We start from the raw sequence: 24,127 nt of genomic DNA on the forward strand, positions 1-24,127 counted from the left end.
AATTGGGCTGGTCCTAGATCCCATGATTTCCCTCTATACTCATTTGGTATTTTGTCTGTTATTTGTAGTGCAGATATTATTTGAGGAACCAAAAGAACTGGGAGGAGCATTGTGTCTACCTAGATAACTATGGGTAAACCACAGATGCAGTTACAGACATGACCATCAATTCTAAGTAATTTAGCTAAGTATGTAAATATAGACTCCAGAGTAAGTTTCTTCTGTAAAAACAAAGATGATTTCTGATATAATGGGTATCAAAAAAAAGATAGACGGGGAAGACACCAAGGAACTAAGAGGAACTGTTATCACACTACAAAGGTAAAAAGTAGAAAAGCCAGGAAGCCATACCAGTTAGAGACCATTAGCCACTAACCATTATCTGCCACATGGGGAATGTAGAGTTGGTTACTGAATATAAACTAAGGACTCAGGAATAGTACTGTGAATATAACATTAGGCAGTAACACTTTCCCCTTTGGCTTAGCAGCTGTTTCTTCATTAAGCCTGAGTAAGATAGCAGGTATAAAGGAAAACTAGCATGACAAAGTCACACTTAAAGAGGCAGAAACCTGACCAAAGTAAAAAAGGACTATTTCAATTATTATTTAATGTACCTTGGCTTCAATGCGCAGTCGTCTTCCATGAACAATGAATGGCTCTTTGGTAAATTCATCAAAACTATACTGCCACTCACAAGTAAGTTGTCCAAATGTTCCCTTTGTCACAAACAATACACCACTGGAGGGAGAAAGAATCCACTTCAGCAACTTAGGAACTTAGATACAATTACAGTCTGTAGGTGTACTAGAACATGCACCTAGGTTTAAACTATTTTCTTTTTTTTTGGCTAGTCATGGGCCTTGAACTCAGAGCCTGAGCACTGTCCCTGGCCGCTGGCTTCTTTTTGCTCAAGGCTAGCACTCTGCCACTTGAGCCACAGCGCCACTTCTGGCCGTTTTCTATATATGTGGTGCTGGGGAATCGAACCTAGGGCTTCATGTATATGCAGCAAGCACTCTTGGCACTAGGCCATATTCCCAGCCCCTAAATTATTTTCTAAAACACTTTAAAAAACCTTAATGGACAGAGGAAGGAGGAGCGTTCCTGAAATCATGATATAATATTAAATGTATATCCTATGGAAAAAGGAAAATTGAGGGGAGGGGTTGGCAGTAATGAGAAAATGATGAAGGGGGGTGACACTGATCAAGAATCATTGTACTTATATAAACGGGTTTGTTGAATGGTAACTCCTTGAAGATAATGAAAATACAATATAAAAGCCCTTAATGAATTTAGGGTTGTTGTGAGGATGTGGCTCAGTGATAGAGCACTTGCCTAGCATGTACAAGACTCTGGGTTCCATTCTCAGTATGCACAAATACATGTGCACATGCACGCATGCGCGCACACACACGGTTTAAAAGAACTGAAACCATCAGGCAGATTCTCAAATAATAATAGAAATAAACTGAAACAATACTTGAAATTAAGACAGTTCTAAAGTAATCTAAAGAATATAAAAATATTTTCAAAATAAGTACAAAATTTGTGGGAGGCAACCAACTGTTTATGGGAAATTTATAGCAATAACATACTTGGAAAATGGAAAAACTTGTAAAAATCAAATAAGAAAGTTCTTGGTGTGTTTGCTTAAAAAAAAAAAAAAGACCTTGAGACAGGGTCTGAATAAAACAAGTAGTTAGCTCCTGGTTGAGATGCAAGCCAAGCAGGCTCTCACTTGTCTTCTGTCCCTCACCCCCTTTCACAAGTCCTGGGTTGTAAGAAATCTAGTAGCGCTCCAGTGTAAGTCTAGCCAGGTCTAGAGGCTGGGCACCACATATTTTTGCTATTATCATTTTAGTGTCTTCAGGTCTATCTGGAGATGTCCTTGTAGCTTTAAGTATGCACATACAGTGTTAATGCTTCCAACTGTATTATACAGTTATGTGAGTAAATCTACATGTACTTTTAGGAGGAATATTGACTTCTGGGGTAACCTATAGTTGAGGACTTTTTCAGAAATGAGAAGTTTGCTTTAGAGAGGATAGCTTTCTGGAATTTCTGGACCCACTGACATGGCTGAAAAATTATTAGAACATCTGATTAGTAATTGTTTGTTCATGGTTATATGTTTATCTGTAAGCATACACAAAGCTAGACATGAATTTACACGAAGGCTTGCAGTACCAGCCTTATAAAAGCCATCAGTGTAACCACCAAAAAGCTGACCATGCCTGAATGGCTGTCACTTATGCCCTTGCCATTAGAGACAGAAAGGAAATTACCGTCTAGTTATCATGAACATGTCTGACTTATTGATCATGACATGAGTAAAATATTTGTATTTTGCAAATCTTCCATTTTCCATCACCTGAAATAAAAAAGAGAGAAATTTGACTTTCCATAATGCCTTTTGATTCTCTAAAATACATTTGCCAGTGGAGAAAATCATCCTATTTACACAGTAAACATACATATATCCAGAAAACAAATATTCATTTAATTGTCACTGCTTCCTTTTAAAAAGTATCTACTGCACAGCTGCTTCAAAATACCTCAGGTGCAGCAATGATAATTTTTACATGTTAGACTTATAAAAGATATTATCTTACAACATTTAAATTTAATCTAATATGGCATTTAACTATTATCTTTAAATCATATAATTTCAAAATCATATAAACATGCAAATTTATATATATGCATTGCACATGTTATTATGAGCTCTTGTTCTACCTCTTCCCTGAAAACATTCTATTTAAAAATATGCTTTTCTTTGCCAACTTCAGAATTCATAAAACAATAAGCAATAAGTGGCTCATGCCTGTAATCCTAGTGGGAGGATTATTGTTCAAGGCCAGCCTGGGCAGAAATGTTTTCAAGGTCCCTTCTCAACCCATAGATAGGCACGGTAACAAACATGTCTTATCCTAAATTATGTGGGAGTCCGAGATTGGGGTTGTAGTTATAGGGCAGTCCTGGCAGAGAAGTCTATAGGAAAAGTCTGTGAGACTCCATCCCAGTTTTGATGAAGCTTAAAATTGGTGGATTGTAGAACAGTCACATACCCAGGCAGGAAGAGAAACCCTAATCTCAAAAATAACCAGAACAAAAAAGGGCTAGAGGCATGTCTCAGCAGTAGAATGCCTTCCAAGCCAGTGAGAGGCTCTGAGTTAAAACCCCAGTACCAACCAAAAATAAGAAACAGAGTTTGGGGGCAAATAAGGGACCCCAAGGTCAGCTGAACCTATGTAACAAAGCTTATTTACAAGACTGCTGAAACATTGTCTATCTACAATTATTGTCTGTCAACAATAATTTGCGTGTAAAGATCTAAGCATAATCTTAAATATAGTGGTTATTTTAAACTGTGTTCATATTATTTGCTCTGAGGATGGAGGCATCCTGGCTATTTAAAATATACAGCAGGCTAGATTATTTTTTAAAGATAAGGATTCTAATTTAACCAAGATGCCACAAAAACGAGCACATTGACAATTTAGGCAAATGTTAGAGGTTTTGGAGGAATTCCAAGACAGGACAGAAAGAGTTTAAGAAACTCATGAAGAACCATGAAGCTAACTATAATATAAAACATTATTTAGCTTAGATGAAAGCTACAATGTGACTTCATAATCATCTTGTGGAGAGGCTAATTGAATGGTCTTCACTTTTATTAGAAACAAAAGTAAAAAGTTAAATCAGCAGGATGACACATGCAGACTAGTAGCATGGAAGAACTTTCTAACTTCAAAGTTAGAGGAAGAAGTATCATTACATTTAAGGATATGTAACAAATAGGAAATAAAACACTAATACAAAAGTAAAAAGGTGACATAACCTCAGCAGGAGAAAAGTCAGAATAAATATGCAGATAAATTTGAAAACTTGGTGGAACAGACCACGTGTTAAGGAGAAAGATGCATTATAGAAAGTTATTTGCAGATAACATCTATCATCGATCACATACAACTCAGTAATCAACTTGGAAATGGATAGAAAAATCTTTTTAAAGGGTAATAAAAAGATATGTGCTAATTACATATGATATATGTGTATATATTATACACAAAAGATTTGCAGAAGTTATATATGAGCCATAACACCACATTTTATTTATTTTCTGAGATAGGGCCTCATTCTGTATATAGTCCAGTCTGGTTCATGATCCTCCTGCCTTGGCCTCTGAAGTGCTGGGTTTGTATTTGGCAAAAGTTGCAACACTCTGAGAGATTAAATAATGGTGATTTTGTTGGCTACAGGATAGAGGACAGGAAAAGAAGTGAATGGAAAAAGTTAGAAAAATATCTGATAACATTCAGAAATTATGAAAGGAAAATAAGAGGAAATACATTAATGGATATTAATACAATTTATAAAGTTGTAATAGTGGAGACAAGTTTGGTGCTGGTGAAAGTTTATACGGATCACTCAGTGGAAAATATCTACATAATGGAAACCGACCAATATGTACACAGAACATTATAAAATTCTATACCTCTGAATATAGGAATTTGTTATACAAAAATAGCATTTCAAGTTAGAGAATAAAAGCATGCATTACTCAACAAATGATTTTACACAACTTATTGACTGAAGCTGGATCCTTCATTATACACTGAATTAATGCTACCAAGTCAGTATTACACAGATAAAATGTCTACTTAAAGGGCTAGCAACAACATTTCAGTAATCTTGGAGTGGAAAAGGCAAAAATAAAAACAAAGTCCATAAGGTGTAATACAAAAAAACTGGTAAGTACAAAACAAACAGAGAATAGTGAGTTACAAAAAAAGTAAAATACCATAAAAATTGAAGTATTTGTTGATATAGATAGGTATTTCATAATCTGGAGAATGTAAAAAATGAAAAAATGCAAGTAAAATAACAGAAGAAATATACAAATTACAGCAAAATCCCCTAAGATGTGACAAATATGAGGAAATATTCAACTGAACTCCAAGAAAATGCAAGTCAATGAAATATACTCTGAGCCAGCAATTCCACTGACACGATTTAATGTAAACAAGATTGTGCCAAGACACTAAGACCAGACTCTTCACAGAAGCTATTTTGTTAAAAGCAAAAGTCTAAATGCTCATTAGTTAGGAAATGGCTAAATATATATGGTGCTGCCATACAATAGGACACAATGAAGCAATAATAAGGCAAAATGATCTCTGTGTATAGATACAGAAAAAGGTACATGACATAGTAAGTGAAACAGTATGGAACAGAATTCATGAGGGAAATAAAAGCACAATGTACATATGTATATGCACAAGTAACTGCCAAAACATTACACACTGATATGTAAATGTTTATTATCTTTGGATTTGTGAAGGGGTAATGGTGTAGACAGGAGTGAATTTTACATCTTATCCTTTTAACTGTTTGTTTTTCTGATATTTGAAAATAAACTACTTTGCAAAGAATTCTCTTTTTTTATGACCAAGGATTGAAATGAAGAATACAAATGTGACTTTCTCAAGAACATTATTACTTCTATCATTTTTTACCTCTATTGAGGAGTCTATATACTATGGATAGATCACCCTTCAAGTAATGTAACAATCATGGTTCAATTCCAAACACCAAACTTCTATTTCAATCAGTGTTTGGGCCTGGAAGCCTACCTTTCATTAGTCTTTATTTTCAGATCCAAATCACATAAAATCTAAGCTGTGTCTAGTAGTAATTAAATCACTTTCAAAAGTCACAATAGTACCTGATATAAACAAAATATAAAAAACACCCTCCCCTTAATAAAAAGAGAATCCATGCAGTACTTTCAAGTATTCATATAAAGCTTGAAAAATGAATGAACATTAATTATGGTTACAGCAGTCAGTGTACTTTGAAATACAACACATTACATCCTTTGTTATTAGAAAGGATATATTTGAATAATCACCAATTCGTGCATAGAAAAGTTTTGCTGATGTCTCCATTAAAAACATGTGAAAATAAAGGACAGAATTACAAGCAAAATCCAAAACTTTGAAACTGAATTCACAGGAATATGAGAATGTAACAGTGTATCAGCAGTTTTCATCTTCCATCACATTGTAAACAGTTTTGGCCACAATTTCTTGCCTAATGATTTGATTTTATAAATATATTAGACATGAAAATTTATACTTTTCAAAGCATCATTATGTATTTTAGAAATCTTACAATTCTAGACATAAAAGCCATGTTGTTCATCCACACCAATTTCTCTCGAAGAACCAGGTACAAAATCAACAAATTCATTTAAATCTTTACAACAATTGTATATAATTAAGAAAGATTTAAGTGATTTTAGGTAAGCTGGGAAACTAGGCTCAGAACACTAAGTTTCTTAGCTTTTAATTCTAGTGCTTTTCAGTATTCCCTGAGGATTTCTTTTATAGTGACAGTCACATTTCCTCCATTGTATCTCAAAGAATGTAGTTTCTGAGGCAGGCTATTATGTCAGCTCAAGTTAGCTGAAATTTTCTAGACTATCAGAGTCCAAACGTATTTCTCCATCTCGAACAGACTTGTGAATGATTTGTAATACCATTTAAAATAAAAGAATTAGAAAAATCAGGGTAGAATTACTAGATCATTACATGAAGATTGTAGTCAGGACATTAAGGATATGGTACTCTTATTTACATGCTTTAGTGTTAAAAGGAAGAACAATTTTTGCCTTATTTGTTAAAAGTAGATGAGAATTATGATTCAGTTTGGGAAATTTCTAAAAGAAATAAACAGACACAATAGAAACTGTATTTATTCTGACATGACTGTGAGAATCTGTAAGTAACATTTAAAATGAGTGGTTACTGGTAAAAGGGTCCTGCTTGAGTTTAGAAAACATGTATAATCTAAGACAAACCAAAGATACAGCTAGAAAGACAAAGTGGAATCTTGACAGTGGTGTTAGGGTTACTTTCTACTAAAATCCGTATTTTCTGTCAGATAAGTCCTAAGTCCTAAAAACCCTGTGAGCTAGAAACTGTAGTAACTCAGGCAACATTTCTAACATTCAAATTATCCAAATGTGACAAAACAGCAAAGTTCTGAAACAGCAAACCAAAATGCAGATTGATACTAGGAATAAATAACTAAAATAGAGCTTCAAATCCCAAACAATGAGATGCTGAGCATTTAAGAAATACATTTAAGAAAACTGGTGTTGGATAAGAACATGTAGTTTAGCAAAGAAAAATTATAACTTGTCAACATTTGACTTGTAATATCTCATATAAGTAGAAATGAGTTTGTCTATATAGCAACATGGGCAGTTAAAATGAAACTGAGCTGGGTGTTGGTGGCTCATGCCTATTATCCTAGGTACTCAGAAAGCTGAGATCTGAGGATTGGAGTCCAAAGTGAGCCTGGGCAGGAAAGTCCATGGGATTCTTATCTCTAATTAACCACCAGTGAATTGGGAATGGAGCTGTGGCTCAAAGTGGCAGAGCACTAGACTTGAGCAAAAGAGCTCAGGGACAGCACTCAGGCCCTGAGGTTCAAGTCCCACAACCAACAACAAAAAAAGGATAAAATGAAAGTGAGCCAGATGTGGTGGTGCATACCTGTAATCCCAACATTCCAGAGGTGGAAGAAGGAGGACTGAGAGTTTGAGGCCCATCTAGGTTACAAAGCAACACCTTGTAGAGGAAAAAAAAGTGTAACTTCCTTGGAGTTATTTGATTTAGCATTTAGGTATTAAAAATGTTTTGCTAATTCACTTGAAACCTGAGACTTGAGTGCCAAGGCGAAAAAGAAAAGGAAGGGATTCAATTAAGCTTGATCAAATCTAGTAGAAATCAATGACCTCAAAACCCAATGATAATCTCCATTAGAATTATCACAATATTTAAAACACTAGAATAAATGTAAACAGGAGTAAATAAGCATATTTAGCATACCCTATAAGCAAGCTGGTTTAAGAAAATCCAAAACCCACTGACTCGGGGTTATTAGATGTGAAGAGGAACTATTCTGTCTTTAATCCCTTATACCACTGTCTCCTTCCTCTCCACTCTCTTGCCGCCAGCCAAAGTGGAGGTATAGATTATGGTGTCAGCTCAGAAAGGAAAACTCAGCATAATCCTTTGACATCAATTTAAGGGGAAGAAATATATATATATATATATATATATATATATATATATATTTTTTTTTTTTTTTTGGCCAGTCCTGGGCCTTGGACTCAGGGCCTGAGCACTGTTCCTGGCTTCTTTTTGCTCAAGGCTAGCACTCTGCCACTTGAGCCACAGCGCCACTTCTGGCCATTTTCTGTATATGTGGTGCTGGGGAATTGAACCCAGGGCCTCATGTATACGAGGCAAGCACTCATGCCACTAGGCCATATCCCTAGCCCCAGAAATTATATCTTAAGGCACGTGAACCATTATCCACTGGTGTAACGAACTGACTGGAGAAAGAACAGACTTATAATCATCCAATACTATGCATATTGACAATGGCAGGCTGTCAGTTAACCTACCCAATACATTCTAGAAAACCTAGACTTAGGGCAGCAGTAGTAATCTTTGTGCAGAGTTCCAAGTGTCTCACTGAGGAGTTCCTTCAGAATCTCAAGCTAATCAATTCATTGGTCCACACCATGTATATTTGGTAAATAATATTTCTTTCAGAATACTTAAGATTAAGAGTAGTCCAAATTAGTGAAATCTTGTGATTTTACTGTTTGCAGATATTATGTATTGAAACTATTCTACTAACCTTGAAAGTAAACAAAAAGGATGAGACTTAATGATGCTTTTATCCTGGCAAAGAGGAAACAAATGAGGAATATACAGTATAGATAATGGTGGCCAAGAACTAGCATAAACTGGTACTCATCTGGAATAATAAAAATACAACAGAGTTCTCATTAGGCATTATATTAGCAATTACACATTATCTCATTTTAGTCTTAGAAACAATACCAAGACAAGTGGCATTAGAATGTTCTCTCCATTTTAGTCTAGAACTGAGGTTAGACAGACATAGACTGTCAAGTTAGTTTTTTAAAAAAGCAAACAAACTAGATAGAACTGAAATGAATTCTAGTTTACTTCGCTCAAAAAGATTCCAAGCCCTGACACAGAGGAACTACATTAGACTCTCCATATATATGGCTTTACCATCGATGGTCAAAAATTTTATAAACGGTATATCTGTATTGAGTAGGTACAGACAAAAGTACAGTATGATAAGTATTTGCCCAGTAAGTACACAACATTAGATTGCATAATCAATTAAGAGGTGATTAAAGTATGCAGGAGAAAATGCTTAAGTTTCATAAAACACTAAGTGAATTTTTTGTAAGGGACTTAATCATATGAGATTTATGTATCCTTGGGGTTCCTGGGAACCAAGTGGGTACTGAGTGACAACTGCATATATATTGTAGTAGATGCAATGCAATCTCTAAAATTGATTGGAATGTGGGTTCAGATATCATACAAGCTTTATCATATCTCATGCAATGTTTCAAATTTTATTAAAAAAAGCATCATTCTTTCTTTAGAGATGAAGCATGTGTCTTTAATTTCTATGATTCCTTAAGTATCTGCATGTACTAGCTAAGCAACAGATAGGAAAATGAGACATGAGTATATGACATTACAGAACTGGTCTTTAACAGAGCATATGTTTGTCCTTGTCATCTGAACAATAAAGCTCACTACATACCAGAAACCTTTACTATCTTCAAGGCTGTGATCCTAATATCTTGAAGTAGGCCTGAGAAATCAGTCCTAGGAATGTAAGAGTGAATTGCACAGTAAATTTCTGGATTTCAAATTTTCTTCTTCTGATGGTTATGAGTTTGAACTTAAGGCCTTTAGTGCTTGCTAGGCAGGCACTCTACCATTTGAGCCATCACTCCAACCCCAAGTTTTTTAGTAGTTGATACAAACTATGCTCTCAAATCATACCAACAAAAATCCAATTATACACATGCAATTAATTGCACAGTCTATTATTTTTGGCAATATTAAAATGCAAAGTGGCCTGGCAATTTATTCCTGAAAAGTTAACTTCCTGAGAGACTTCAGTTGTATTCCAATGCTGCATCATCAGGAGACCTCTAACTAAAACAACCACCTCAGACCTGAAGTCTCATAAAAACAAGTGAATGTATATTTTTCCACGACACTTTGGGGTGTAATTTATAATGGTAAATTTTCACTGAAATCTATTATGGTTCATGAGAATCATCACTAGATATGATTAGGACATTAATACCATTTCAATTCTAGACTCATAAGTGAAAAAAGTCACAAAGACATGGTGCTTTCCTTTCAAGTAAATTGTTTTTTGATGAGACTACAATCTATTTGTATGAAAATAAATTAGTTAAATTGAGTGTATCTTTTCATATGACACTCAATCTACCAAAAAACAACCAACCAACCAAAACAAATAGATGAACAAAAAACGAACAAAAAAGCCTTGTGCCAGAGCTGGGGATGTAGCTCAGCTGGTAAGTGTTTACCTAGCATGTGCTTTAAAGCCCTAGATTCAATCTTCAACCGACAACATAAAAAGCCAACCTCCCCCCTACACAAAAAGCCCTTTCATAACTTATACTAAAGTTTTCTAACAACTAGAACACATGTAGCATGCACACAACACAAACATACAAACATTTATGGATGAATTTTACTATACTCACCTTATCCTGAGAATCTTTGTGTCTGTCTAAAGAAACTAGGGGGAAATTATAAGGCAGAACTCCAATAAATCAGTAGAAAAATCACAAACTAAAAGTCTGGAGTCAGAATTTAATACTCTTAGCTTACTTAAGATAGGGGATCTTCTATGAACTTTTACATACATCCTTAATTTGAAAAAAAAAATAGTAAACCTCAAATGGAGTAATACTGGGCTTAACATCTGAGAACTTTTTAAATGTTAAAATGCATTGAACTTCATTCCTAATACTTCTGCCCTTAACATGCTTTCAAGTTCAAATGTCATCATGACAAATTTTTAAGAGATTTAGAAATCAAATTAGTCTCATTCAAGTTACTCATTTCCTTTAAGAAAGGAAATTTACTTTATACTTCACATAAAAACATAAACTTCCTCCAAGTAGAACCATTATTTCCAATGGAAGACAGGATTCCAAAAATCATCTTCAAAAGTATTTTGACCCAACACTGGAAGGTTGTATGAGAGGTCCATTAGTCCACAATAAATTTCATGGACATACTACTTTTCAAATGTTCAAAAGACAGCCCTTGAAAATGAGCAACACTTTCTAAGAGGTTGTGCTTAGCTACTAAGTGGAAAATGTGATCTGCTTGCAAAGTGGGATAGTAATCTTTGCTATGGGATCTACTTTTTCTGAGATGCCAGCTAATGACTTGTGTAGATAAGAAAATTCAGCTCTCTTCAGTTTTCTCGCCTCACTCAGAAGTACCCTTCTGAAGAGGAAGAGTTACAAAATGAAGAGCTAAATCCAATGAGCCTGCATCTCCTAGTGCTTGTCCACTTACTCAAAATTTCAGATGAGGTCAGGAGGAGAGTGTCCACCACTACTCTGGTGATCTGATTTCTATCTTAAGCCCTCTCTTCCATATTAGCTGTAATTCTCTTCCTGCAGTAAAAGGAAAGACCACGACCCGGCTGAAGGCAATTATCTTCCAATTGCTATTAAGGCAGTGTTTGAAGCTAGTTATAAACATCTGTAATCTCTGAAAGAAATATACAACAAACAAAAGCAGCCTCCCTCTTCCAACAACTTACCTAATGGCCACTGATACCTTTGCAAAAGATTAAAAGACAACATAGATGAACTTCAAAAATACCTGAAATGGCACAGAATGTACTCCTATGGGACACCTCAGTGCTTACTATTCAAACACAATCGACAAGATTAACCACACAGGCACCCATTTTAAGAGAAGATTAATTTTCTAAGGGGAAGAAAGTGTTTTTCAAAAGGAATTAAAAAAGAGAGCTAATCATTGAAAAATAATCAGCTATTAGATCCTCTAGAAAAAAATGAATAATAAATAAATGTGCTTCAGAGATTAAAAACTAGGCTTCTCACAGGATCTTAAGGATTATTCTATGAGTGGGGTGTTTTCTTAGTCTTTAGAAGTTAGTAATTCTATTTATAAAAAATTATAAAAGAAAAATCTAAACTGGCAATTCATGTACTTAGATAATAAAAGTTTTTTAAAACAATTAAAGATAAACAGAATAGAGACAAAAGTAATTTTTTGGTAGTACTGGGATTTGAACTCAAGACCTGTGCATGCCAGGAAGCACTCTACTACTTGAGCCATACCTCCAGCCATTTTTGCTGAAGAAAGTTTTTCAACAGGGTCTCAAAAATTTATGCTCAGAATGGCTTGGACCACAATCCTTGCTTCCTATGTGGCTCCAATGACAGACATGTACCACTGTGTTTAGCATTTGTTGGCTGAGATGGCATCTTGAGAACTTTTTGTCTTTGCTGGCTTCCTGTGCAGCTGGTATGACAGATAAATACCACCCTGACTAGCTTATGTTGGAATCTTGACAACTTTTTGTATTTGCTGGCTTCAAACTAGCCTCCCAAATAGCTAGGATTCTAAGTGTGAACCACTGTGCCTGCCATATAATCTTTTCCTTTTCTGTACTTTTCTTACTTTAATGAGAATAGATTACTTCAATAATGAAGAAATAATGTAATTTTTGAAAAATTTCACATCTGTAAAATACAAGTATAGACTAAGAATGTCAGTGAAGTGGTTCACAAGATGGATTTAGGATTTTCTCTGCATGTGTCTCAAATCGTTAGTTCAGACATGTATGAATATATCAAAAATATCTGTCCACGAAGTACAGTTGCAACATGAGAATTTAAAACGCAAGAAAAACTGTGTATACTCAGCTAGATTGCTGATTATTATCTCTTTTCGTGCCAGTCCTGGGGCTTAAACTCAGGGCCTGGGCACTGTCCTTGAGTTCTTTTGCTCAAGGCTACTCTACCCAGTGGAGCCACAGGTCTATTTTCGGCTTTTTGGGAATGGTTAATTGGGAGATAAAAGTCTCAGACTTTCCTGCTGGGGCTGGTTTTAATCTGTGATATTCAGATCTCAGCCTCCTGAGTAGCTAGGATTACAGGTGTGAGCCACCAACACCCTGCTCCTGACTTTTGTTCTTCTTAAACACAAATAATACTTGTAAAGCTGTGAATGCTTTCATATTTGAGGATTTCTAAGATCCTGAGGATTGATGTAAGTCAATTTATTAAAATCTTTTATCTTTTCATTGCTTAGACAATGAAAGTTTTATGTAATGTTTTAAAAATGATATTTGGGTTAACAAGGACTAATGGCTAAATAAATTTATCTATTAATGCCACCATGACATGAAGTGTCCATACAAAAACAAAACCATAAGTCCTTATCTATTCAAACTATAAATTATTCTAATTACTTCTCTAATACAGAGCTATTTAAAATCATGTATTCCTCTTTTGATTTATGACTTTTTATAACATTTTGTATTTAGATATTCATCCCCTAAAATTAATGGTTGAATATTTTACGTAGTTTTAATTGCTCTTCATTTACTGCTAAGGAGCAAAGACAGAACAATGAACAAGAATGATATACTTTTTACATATCCACCATAATCATTACTTGCTGTAAATTAACAATGTGTGGGCACTTAATATTTTATCTAAATCTCTTGAAGCTTTAATATTTAATATAAAAAATTAAATATCTAATGTATTTAAATCTAACATACTTACATTTAAAATGTTATTTATGTCTTTAAAATACTTAATGTAAGGATATCTATTTTTTTTTAAAGCTGAGACTTGAAGTTGCAGCAGAAAAACACCCTAATATGATAGTGATTGTTCCTCTTCCCAATACTATAGCAAGTTTAATGCAAAATTTCATTGAATAATTAACTCAGATATATCAGTAGATGCTATAGCAGCCATTTTCTTTGGTGAATATAACCTTGAGGCATAAATATAACAGGATTTTCATACTGAATATTCATGTATGAGGGTACAGATCTACAATGGCTCCAACTGTGTATTTTAGTAACAACTTAAAATCAGTACTCAACATTAAATCAATAAGTGTTTGAATGCTTTCAAAGCCAAAATTTTAAATGTCCTGAGTAAACTAAAAGTTATTTTGACTTCTTTCTCCATAAGGAACACTGAAAATTAACATTATTCTGGATTTTCACTTTATTTTTATCCATGTCTAATGTGAGTGCTAATTAATCTCATATACAGGCTTCTGTAAACTTCACTGTAGTTAACTACATAGTGCTACTAATAAATGAAGAATTATTTACTGCTCACTCAGTCTAAGTAAAGTGATTAACATAAGTCAAGGTAAATATTCTTTTGTTGATTGAAAAGCATAGTAGTTATAGGGGTTAAAGAGTATTCTAGTAACCATTCACATTTTAGATTTTTTTTTTTGGCCAGTCCTGGGCCTTGGACTCAGGGCCTGAGCACTGTCCCTGGCTTCTTCCCGCTCAAGGCTAGCACTCTGCCACTTGAGCCACAGCGCCGCTTCTGGCCGTTTTCTGTATATGTGGTGCTGGGGGATCGAACCTAGGGCCTCGTGTATCCGAGGCAGGCACTCTTGCCACTAGGCTGTATCTCCAGCCCCCACATTTTAGATTTTTGTTGCTGTTTGTTCTTAGCACATCTATTTATCTAAGTTGGAAAACTTTTTGTTTTTTTTTTTTCAGACAGGGTTGGCTCACTATGGCACTGGCCCAAACTCTCTACGTGGTCCAAATCCTTGACCTCCATTTCTTCTTGTGCAAGCACATCAAGAGCTGTGACAATGGGTGGGTTGTACAATTGGGGAATGGTGCTTGGGAAGGGAAGGTGGGAAAATGATGAGGGAGGGGGTAACAAATTTGACAAGAAATGTACTCATTACATACATATGTAATTGCAACCCCTCTGTACATCACCTTGACAATAAAATTAAATTTAAAAAAGTAACAAAAACAAAACCCTTCCATACAAAAAACATAAGACAGACTTGATTATGAGTTTCCCACAGACATAGATAACATTTTTTTTTTTTTTTTGGCCAGTCCTGGGGCTTGGACTCAGGGCCTGAGCACTGTCCCTGGCTTCTTTTTGCTCAAGGCTAGCACTCTGCCACTTGAGCCACAGCGCCACTTCTGGCCATTGTCTGTATATGTGGTGCTGGGGAATCGAACCCAGGGCCTCATGTATATGAGGCAGCCACTCTTGCCACCAGGTCATATTCCCAGCCCCATAGATAACATTTTGTTAATTAGAAAATGTACTAAAATGTCCTACTGTCTTGAAATTAATGCATAACATCTTATAATAGGGGTATAATATGAGTACACAAATTTAATGCCTGTTAAAAGCCAACTTTGTTTATTGTTTTAATAAATATACTATAGCCAGGCTCTGGTAGCTCACACTTATAATCCAAACTATTCAGAAGGCTTGAGCTCTGAATATTACAGTTTGAAGCCAGCCCAGTCCAATTAACCACCAAAAAAGCAGAAAATGGAGCTGTGCTCATGTGGTAGACTGGTAGGCTTGAATAGAAAAGTTCAAGGACAGCACTCAGCCATTGAGTTCAAGCCCCAGGTCAGAACATGTATGCACACATACACATACACTATACACTTAGTATATGTTATGTATATACTTTATATATACATACTATACACTATATATGTACACACATGCACACTATACACTATACTTAAACATATATACACACATATGTATATATACTATAAAATGAACCAAATAAGAAAATGCCTTTCTTTAAATTTTTAGACTAAGAACTATTTTACCATCTAATCTGTAATGATAAAACAAATTTTTTTATAATAGTTCAACTTATATTACTAGAATGGAACAATAAATTCACACCACTTTATGTTATGTAAGTTTATTTTTAAAAGAAATTTGACAAAATACCTTTAAAGTGCAAAATAAATATGAAACATTGAATGCCTATTAATATCCCCCACCCCTCCACTTTACACAGTGGTGTTACATTACAGCCCAGAAAATTTACAGGGAACAGTCCTAATAAAAGGCATTTTACTAGCAAATAAGGAGATAATTTAAAATGAAACTAGTAAACACTAATAATTATATTTAGCCTAACTTTAAAGTCAAACTGTAATATGAAACTACAAAATATATAAAGGCAATCTATAATATATAGTATGCCTTACTTTGGATGCAAAATACATTTTTTAATTTGCCTTAATAATGCAACTATTTTGCTTTATCATGACATTTTAAAAGGAAAATTTGTTTGCGTCCTAAAAATGGATATATGGGCAGTATGATAGCAGTAATACAAAGCATTCCAGTAAAATAATAAAGAACATATGATTTTTATGTTTAGAACTGACTAATCATCATCATCATCATCATCATCATCACTACTACTGCTACTGTGAGTCATAATCCATTCCCTGTAGAACTGAATTTTCTGTAAGCATGGTAAAGGAAAAAAGAAGCATAAAGGTTAGTTGAGCATGGAAAACTGCTTGGAAAACATGTAATAAAAGTATGAAATGTTCAAGGAATTAGAATAATTTCAAAGCAATTTCTAGACTAAGACTAATGTCTATTGGTTTATGTATCCCCAATATATAAAATGCTTTTATGATCTCAATACAGTGTTTTATGATAATCCTTTTTGCTCTAGTAGACCACTATAATTGACTACTAGAAGGCACTGTAATAATGTGAAGACTTCTAGATAAAGTTACACCAGAAAGACTATCTTTTACTATTAATTCTTTAGAAAATGAAAAGGGAAACACTGGAAAGCAGTATCTAACTTATTGAACATATAACATTACAAAATGGAAAGAAACATTTATAAGTACAAGATATTTTCTAAGACACCATCATTTAAATCTGATGAAATCATTAATTATTACATGAAGTTAAGGCAGATGAGATTTTAAATGAAGGTTATATGTTGTGTGGTTATTTCCCACAGCACTAGTATTCATGTATTTTAATGTACTTGCTAATGGAGGTAGAAAAGCAACAATACCACCAAAACAACAACCCAGTTCTTCTACTTTAGTAATGCTAATTGCAAACATGCTAAGGCATCTGATGAATTCCTACAAGTATTTAAGCTAATTCTATATCACTTTTAGATGTAAATAATGGCTGACAGAGATTATGAGGTTTTTAGTTATTGACATAGCTCCTTTTAGCTAGGATTGGGTTACTAAAGATAAGATGTACCTTTAAATATACACAATCAGAGAGTCATGTCTTTAGATCTCAGAACTTAGAGCTTCAAAGACTATTTATAAAGATGGAAAAATAACTATAATTGCCATTGAAATCAAATGATAATACATTTTGAAAACTTCTTTATATATGTGTGTTTTCAAGTAATTTTTTATCACTTCTTATAAAAGTTTATTAAAAAATTTTCAAAAAGTATTTGGAAATCTTCAACTTTCAGTGTAGTAAAATGTTATTAACATGTTAATTATGCTCTAACAAGGAAAGGCAGTGGATAGAAATGTTCCCACTGTATTTGCCATACCTGGTTTTTGCAACTTTTCTACTTTCAAAGAAATATACACTATGCTGTCATCCTAGAGACTACACAGCATGTCTTTTAGGCACAACCTCAACTGTCAGTTCTATCCTAATTTAAAAGTATTTTTGATGCTCTAAAAGCATTTTAAAATCATAGTATAAAATCACTTTACTAAACACTGTACTCTCTGGTTACATTTTGACAAATTAGAAGGCTCAGAGAAAGCTATAAAAGTATATTTTATGCAATATTAAGTTCTCTCTATGCAATAAATAAGGTATTTAAAATTTAAATCTTTACCCTGGTTATTTCAAGTAAGAGAAGTTCATTTACTGACACATTTTTTTCTATGAGTGTTTCCATATCTGTACAACATAATGACTCCTTGTTTCAAACAAATGGTTTCAGAATTCCACATTCAAACCCCAGAAAAAAACCTTATATTGGTATAGGCTAGTATATGATTACTCTATTACTTATCCCATAATGAAGATTTTTTTAAAGTCCAATTCATCAAGTGAGAAACTTGTCTGAACAGATAAAATATTCTACTTTCAAACTTCAAACTACCTATTGTTTCAAAGCCTAATCTTTCTCACTTAAAAGGTCATGGTTTGTATGTGAAATATGTATCCAATTTCCCAAGATTTTACGGACTAATTTGAGCATCTTCAAAGACAAGTAAGAACCTATGAATAATCTGTATTGGCTGTGCTCCTGAGTTTTGTTTTGTTTTCTATGTGTCTTTGTGCCTAATTGTAGTAAAGGTTATATCTGACATAAGCCAGTAGTGGTTTGAAGGAAGTATCCAAATAAAATTGTCTAGCTAGTTAAATATGTACCATCAATTATAAGGGTACAGAAGGCACATTGGTTTTCAACAAATCTAGCAAATCCAGTGCAGAACCAAGAAAATCTATAAAAAGATCAGATTGAAATTCCTATGAAAAGGTTACAAACATAAAATCTTTCCTTTATATTCAAAATACTGAAATGGCAGTACATGGTTTGTATATTTTAAAGACTAAAATCTACTGTTGGCTTTTACTTGCAAAGTCATGCATTAACTGTTTTCATATCAAACTTTTTGATGCCTGTAAAAAAGAAAAAAAAAGTCTTATAGTAAAACATAAAATAAACTTATAAATGGAAATACACAGATACATAAAAGCCTAATCTAATATATATTTCAAGCATTATATAGAGCTTAAAAGGAACTAACATAACTGAGCTATAAATTACAGGATCTTTCTTCACTTACCTGTAGCATTTGATTTCCAGTACCATCCCTCAACCTGTAAGGTCTAATAACTCCATCTTCGTTAAAGAACCGAGGAGGTCGTAGACTCTCCACTTCAAAAGTTTCTGTAGCTCTAGAGGAGAAAATACAACTTGATTTTTAAAAGTTATGCAAAAGCTGAAGCACTGAAAATGAAACTACTAAAAAGAACTGTCAGATAAAATGTGAAAACCACATCACGTATCTAGTTGTTTTTTTTAGAACAAATGTAAATTCTCTAGAAAAACATAGAACTATAAATAATCTATTAACAGATATTCTTTGCAACAATAATCAGAGTATTAGCAAATAATGATGTTGCCATGTTATTTCTCAATTTAATATCAAAATTTCTTTTCATAGTCTAGTTCTTCCAGATATGATTCCAGATAAAAAGAACGAAGTGTAGACATTTGCATCTTGCTTCTCACTACACAGGGAAAGTTTGAGTTCTCCATGAAGCAAAGATACCAACTAGAAACTTTGCAAAGTGACATCTTGTTGGGAGTCGGTAGTTCACCCTTGTAGTCCTACTCAAAAAGCTAAGATCTGGAGGTCAAGGTTCGAAGCTAGCTTGGGCAGACAACCTTCTTGGACAGACAAATCTGAGAGATTCATTTTTAATTAGTGAAATCAGAAATGAAGTAGTAGAGAACCAGCCTTGTGTGGAAAAAAAACCAAACCTGAGCCTCAGTACCAGACTATTAAAAAAAAAAAAGAAAAAGGCATTCTTTATCAAATCTAGGAAGTTATTTCTTTTATTAGTCTGTTAATAGTTTATTGGTTATTGTTGTTTTTGAAAATCTTAAGATGACGATGAATTTTAAATAAAGATTTCTTTCCTAGCCATTGTTAGGATCATATAGTTTAGCTCATGCAATCTATTAATGTTAAGAATCACATGTGATAAAAATTGGGACCAATTTATTATAGTTAGTTAATTTTACTATTAGCTAATTATTTTACTTTTTGGGTGTTAAAGTCTGTTTCTTCTAATATTAAGCATATATGCTTCACAAATGATATGACATTAGACTCTTTCATACCAATCATTTCTTTCACTGCATTTATATTCTTACCTAAATTTGGTTCCAGTATTGCTTTCATATAGCTCAGTGAGATTTATCCAATTTATATTTCTATTTTTTGAGGTTAATAACCTCATTCTTTATTTCAATGTCCTTCTAAATAGCTGTTAGTTTTGATTATACTTTCTAAAAATGCCAAAGCACATAGGAAATGTAGCCGGGTACAGACTTACAAGATTTTTAGCTAATTAATTCCAGCATATATGGGTGGAAATCTCTCTGTATATTTAAATTTCCCATGTTCCACAGATGTCTGAGTCTCTCATAAGTATGACCAAACACATCATATTTGTGAAACTAAAGTTACAGATAGAGTAGACATATCCTCTTATCTAAATTCTAAATTATTACAAAAACAGAAACACAATTAAGGAGAGAAGGAATGGAGATGACCTCTTTATAAGAAGATAAAATTGTAAAATGATGAAGATCAGCTGAGTATGAACCAAGGAATATAAAATGACATTCTTTATTTCTCAAAAGAGGATACAGAATGTTATATTTACTAGTTGTATAACTGACAAATAGTATTACAGTAACGCATTCTAAATAAAGGTAATAAAAAGGCTTGCTTTACTGGACAAACAATACCTGGGAATAGCTGCTGGGAAATGAATGACAAATAAGGGAGTACTCTGTAAAGTTGAAATGACAGAATGGCAACAACTTAAAAAGAATCAAAGTGAATTAGGAAATCAAGTGCATCACATGCCATACTACAATGTTCATACTAAGTGCCTAAAGCTAAGCAGTAGGCATATTTCACTGTTCACAGTGTAAACATCCCACATCTCACATCGAAGAGAACACACCTTTTGATTCCCTGAAAGGTACTGCTAGCCATGTCTATGATGCCTCCAGTTGGCCTGGCCACTGCTCCAACTAAACCTTTTCCAACCCCTTTGAAGAAACCAGCTGCTCCTTCTTTCTGAGCTCCTACAAAGAACAAATTATAATAAAATTTCAGATAATTTGATCAAGAGTGAAAACAGAAACAAGTTGTGAAATACAAATCACTCAGAGAAATGATTATAATACTTGCCTTTAATAGGTTTTGTAACAATTCCTGTAATGCCACTTACAAAACCCTGGAGGGAAAGCACAATTAAAAAGTGTATTTTCATAGGAAGCTTAGGAGAACCAAGTTTAGATTAAAAACTGTAGAGTTGTCCCTTTCTACATACTATATATAAAAAAACACATGCCCCAAGTAACATTTTATATGCCACCATCAGTGCTCTTACAGTATCCAAAGACTGGTTTAAGGAATGGTCTATATCTCTTTCCTTATTCACAGAAGATGGATTTAAAATGTTCACAACCTGGTACAAGTGCTTACAGAAACTAAGCCTTTGCCTCCACGAGTGATGCCTTCTCTAAGGCCAGCTGGTTGTTTATTCATAGCTTCTCTTCTCTTCTGCTGGTAGTCTTCATCCATTGTCATAGCTGCTACCCCTTTAGCCATAGCACTGGTGATTTTGGAGGCAGCACCAGCTAATCCACCTAGGAAAAATGACAATATCTTTAGTAAAAGCAAATATGTTCATTTTATTACAATAAAACTTGGCATTCTGGTTCTTACCAACAGCTCCACCAACTAGCGCCTTAAATCCTAGTGCCATTCCCTCCACAAACTCTTCAGGTCCCTGGATGGCCCCCTAAGTCACAAAAAAAAAGTTTTCGTTTATCTTTTCTTTTTCATTTTTTCTTTTTGTCAGTTGTGGGGCTTGAACTCAGGGCATAGGCACTGTCCCTGAGCTCTTTTGCTCAAGGCTAGTACTCTACCACTTTGAGCCACAGCTCCACTTACGTTTATCTTTAAAGATGGGCTTACTGATATATATAAGGAAAGTGGGAATGATGAAAAGAATACAGATGTTCCAGAGGAAGCAATGCCAGTTAAAACTCTCACATTAAAGGAACTCTCTGGGATAATTTCATGACACTGAAAATACCTAAGACATAATGCTGGGAAGAAGTCCCAAACATAGAAAAAAGATACTTCTTGTAAATTATACAATGAAAAGAAAGTAAGGACATTTTTAAGATTTTCTATTATTATTACTGTTACCATTACTACTATTATTGTTTTGGTAGTACTGTAGTTTGAACTCTAGGCCATGAACTTGCTGTACCACTTGAGCCATGCCTTCAGCTCTACTTTTATTTGCTGGCTACTTTGGAGAAGCAGTCTTACAAACGTCTGATGAGGTTGGCTTTTTGAATCACAATCCTCTGGATCTCAGCTTCCAGAGAAGTTAGGAATATAGGCATTTGCATGCAGCTCTGTTTAATTTATTCTTGATAAGTTATAAAAATGAAACAGAATTCTGAATGAGGAAGGAGGTAACAAACAGTAAAAGAAATGTATCCAATGCCTAACGTATGAAACTGTAACTAACCTCTCTGTATACCAGTTTGAAAATAAAAAAATAAAACAATTCTGAAGTTTTGATGAAAAGTTTTAAGAGATGTAGAGTTAGAACACCCATAATTTTTCCATTGGCCATTAAGATTGTTTTGTACAAAGTGAGGTTAAATAGCTATTTTTATAGTTCCACACTTCTATGTGAAAGAAAATTACATAGTGGTCTTCCTTTTATTATAGTCTTAAGTGTAATAACTTATATTCCAAAAGAATACTTAAAATCCAGAACATCTTAACAAAATCAGACCTTTAATTTTAAGAAAAAAAGCAAAAATTTCCTCCTAAGTTTACTCTCTTCTTACTATCATTTGCTACAAATTAGTGTATCATTTTGTGTGTTTCTCAAAATCTATTTATAGCTATGGCTCATGTTAACAACAGAAATGACTTCTCTACTCAAAAGTATTAACATGATATATTACATAATGCAAGTATAAGTACTTTACCTGATAAGGTTCATAAAAAAATGCTTCTACACCTTCTGAAAATTCTCTAATTAAGCCAAAGGGATTTCCCAAAACATCAAGTCCAAGAATGAGTACATACATCTGCTTAATGGCCTAAAAATAAAATATGAACATTAATCCAATTAGATGATTAAACTATTATTCTTATAGATGTATGTGTATGTATATACATATATAAAGTTTTCTAAAGCTAACATCCCACTAATTTAAACATGTAACCCATATTACCCATTCATTTTTCTTACTTTGAAAAAGCAATGGAGGGTTATACATATAGATATAATTTGACACCATACCATACAAAACCCGAGAATATCCTTTTTGTTGTTGTTGGTGGTCGTCGTGGGCTTGAACTCAGGGCCTAGGTGTTGTCCCTGATTTCTTTTTGCTCAGGGCTAGCACTATACCACTTTGAGCCACAGCTCCACTTCCAGTTTTTGAGTGGTTAATTGGAGATGTGAGTCTCACTGGGACTCAACCGCCCAGGTTGGCTTCAAACCATGATCCTGAGATCTCAGCCTCTTGAGTGACTAGGATTATAGGTGTGAGCCATTGGTGCCCAAGTATTATTATACTATTACTTTGTGAGAGCTGTTATTACCACTAGTGGTATTACCAGTAGGTTGGAGGACAAAGATGCCTAGGTTGACAAAGTAGAAATCTTGAGTCTATCTCATAAGATACAGGAAACTTTCTAGAGATAAAAATAAGTCCTCTAAAATAATATATCTGGCTGACTTGACAACTTTATATTAAAAATGTCTTATATCCATCAGTTACTAATAGTTTTCTTTGAACTTATGTTTTAAACTGTTATAAATTACTCAGCTAACATTTTAAGATTTATTTCTAATCTACATTGATCCAGAAAATAAAAAAAACCCTCACTAACCAAAACCAAACAAAAAAACCCCCAAACCCAACAATTGGCTAAAAAACACAAAGGCAAAAAGCAGAAATGTGGTTGAGCTTGTTTGTGTTTTCAATCTGAGAAAACAACAAAAAAAATGTAAAATTTTGGAAACAGTTACTTCCTTGATAAATATAAATTATACATGAACATATATGTAAAGTTTCAATAATTCATATCATCTTGTCTCTTTGTAAGATAATCTTAGACAAACCTGCTTTGAATAGTGCCTTACTACTTCAGATTTTAGTTCAGATGTTGTATGAAACTGATAGTTGAGTTCAAAAAAGGCAAGCCTGGGGGGGGGAAAAAAGGTATGTGTGCATTATACATTTACCTTACATACCAACACATAAACATAAACACACACACAAACACACAAATGGATGTATACATATAG

General features: G+C 33.9%; 1 protein-coding gene across 3 annotated transcripts in view; it reads right to left on the bottom strand.

Moving 5' to 3' along the window:
* Nucleotides 1-24,127, bottom strand: part of Vps13a (vacuolar protein sorting 13 homolog A) — a 178,199-nt gene that overhangs the window by 10,924 nt on the left and 143,148 nt on the right. For 2 of the 3 annotated variants that reach the window (XM_048332075.1, XM_048332068.1), the window contains 9 exons: nt 23,942-24,023; nt 22,797-22,910; nt 21,505-21,580; nt 21,262-21,425; nt 20,965-21,010; nt 20,735-20,858; nt 18,817-18,928; nt 2,292-2,377; nt 618-741 (listed from right to left, as the gene is read on the bottom strand). In XM_048332075.1, coding sequence (XP_048188032.1) covers nt 618-741; nt 2,292-2,377; nt 18,817-18,928; nt 20,735-20,858; nt 20,965-21,010; nt 21,262-21,425; nt 21,505-21,580; nt 22,797-22,910; nt 23,942-24,023 — 928 coding nt within the window. Of the gene's footprint in view, nt 1-617; nt 742-2,291; nt 2,378-16,685; nt 18,650-18,816; nt 18,929-20,734; nt 20,859-20,964; nt 21,011-21,261; nt 21,426-21,504; nt 21,581-22,796; nt 22,911-23,941; nt 24,024-24,127 lie in introns of those variants that run through there. The other variant, XM_048332083.1, reaches the window with a different exon arrangement.

Source organism: Perognathus longimembris, chromosome 1 (assembly GCF_023159225.1).
Source record: "Perognathus longimembris pacificus isolate PPM17 chromosome 1, ASM2315922v1, whole genome shotgun sequence".
NCBI classification, from domain to species: domain Eukaryota; kingdom Metazoa; phylum Chordata; class Mammalia; order Rodentia; family Heteromyidae; genus Perognathus; species Perognathus longimembris.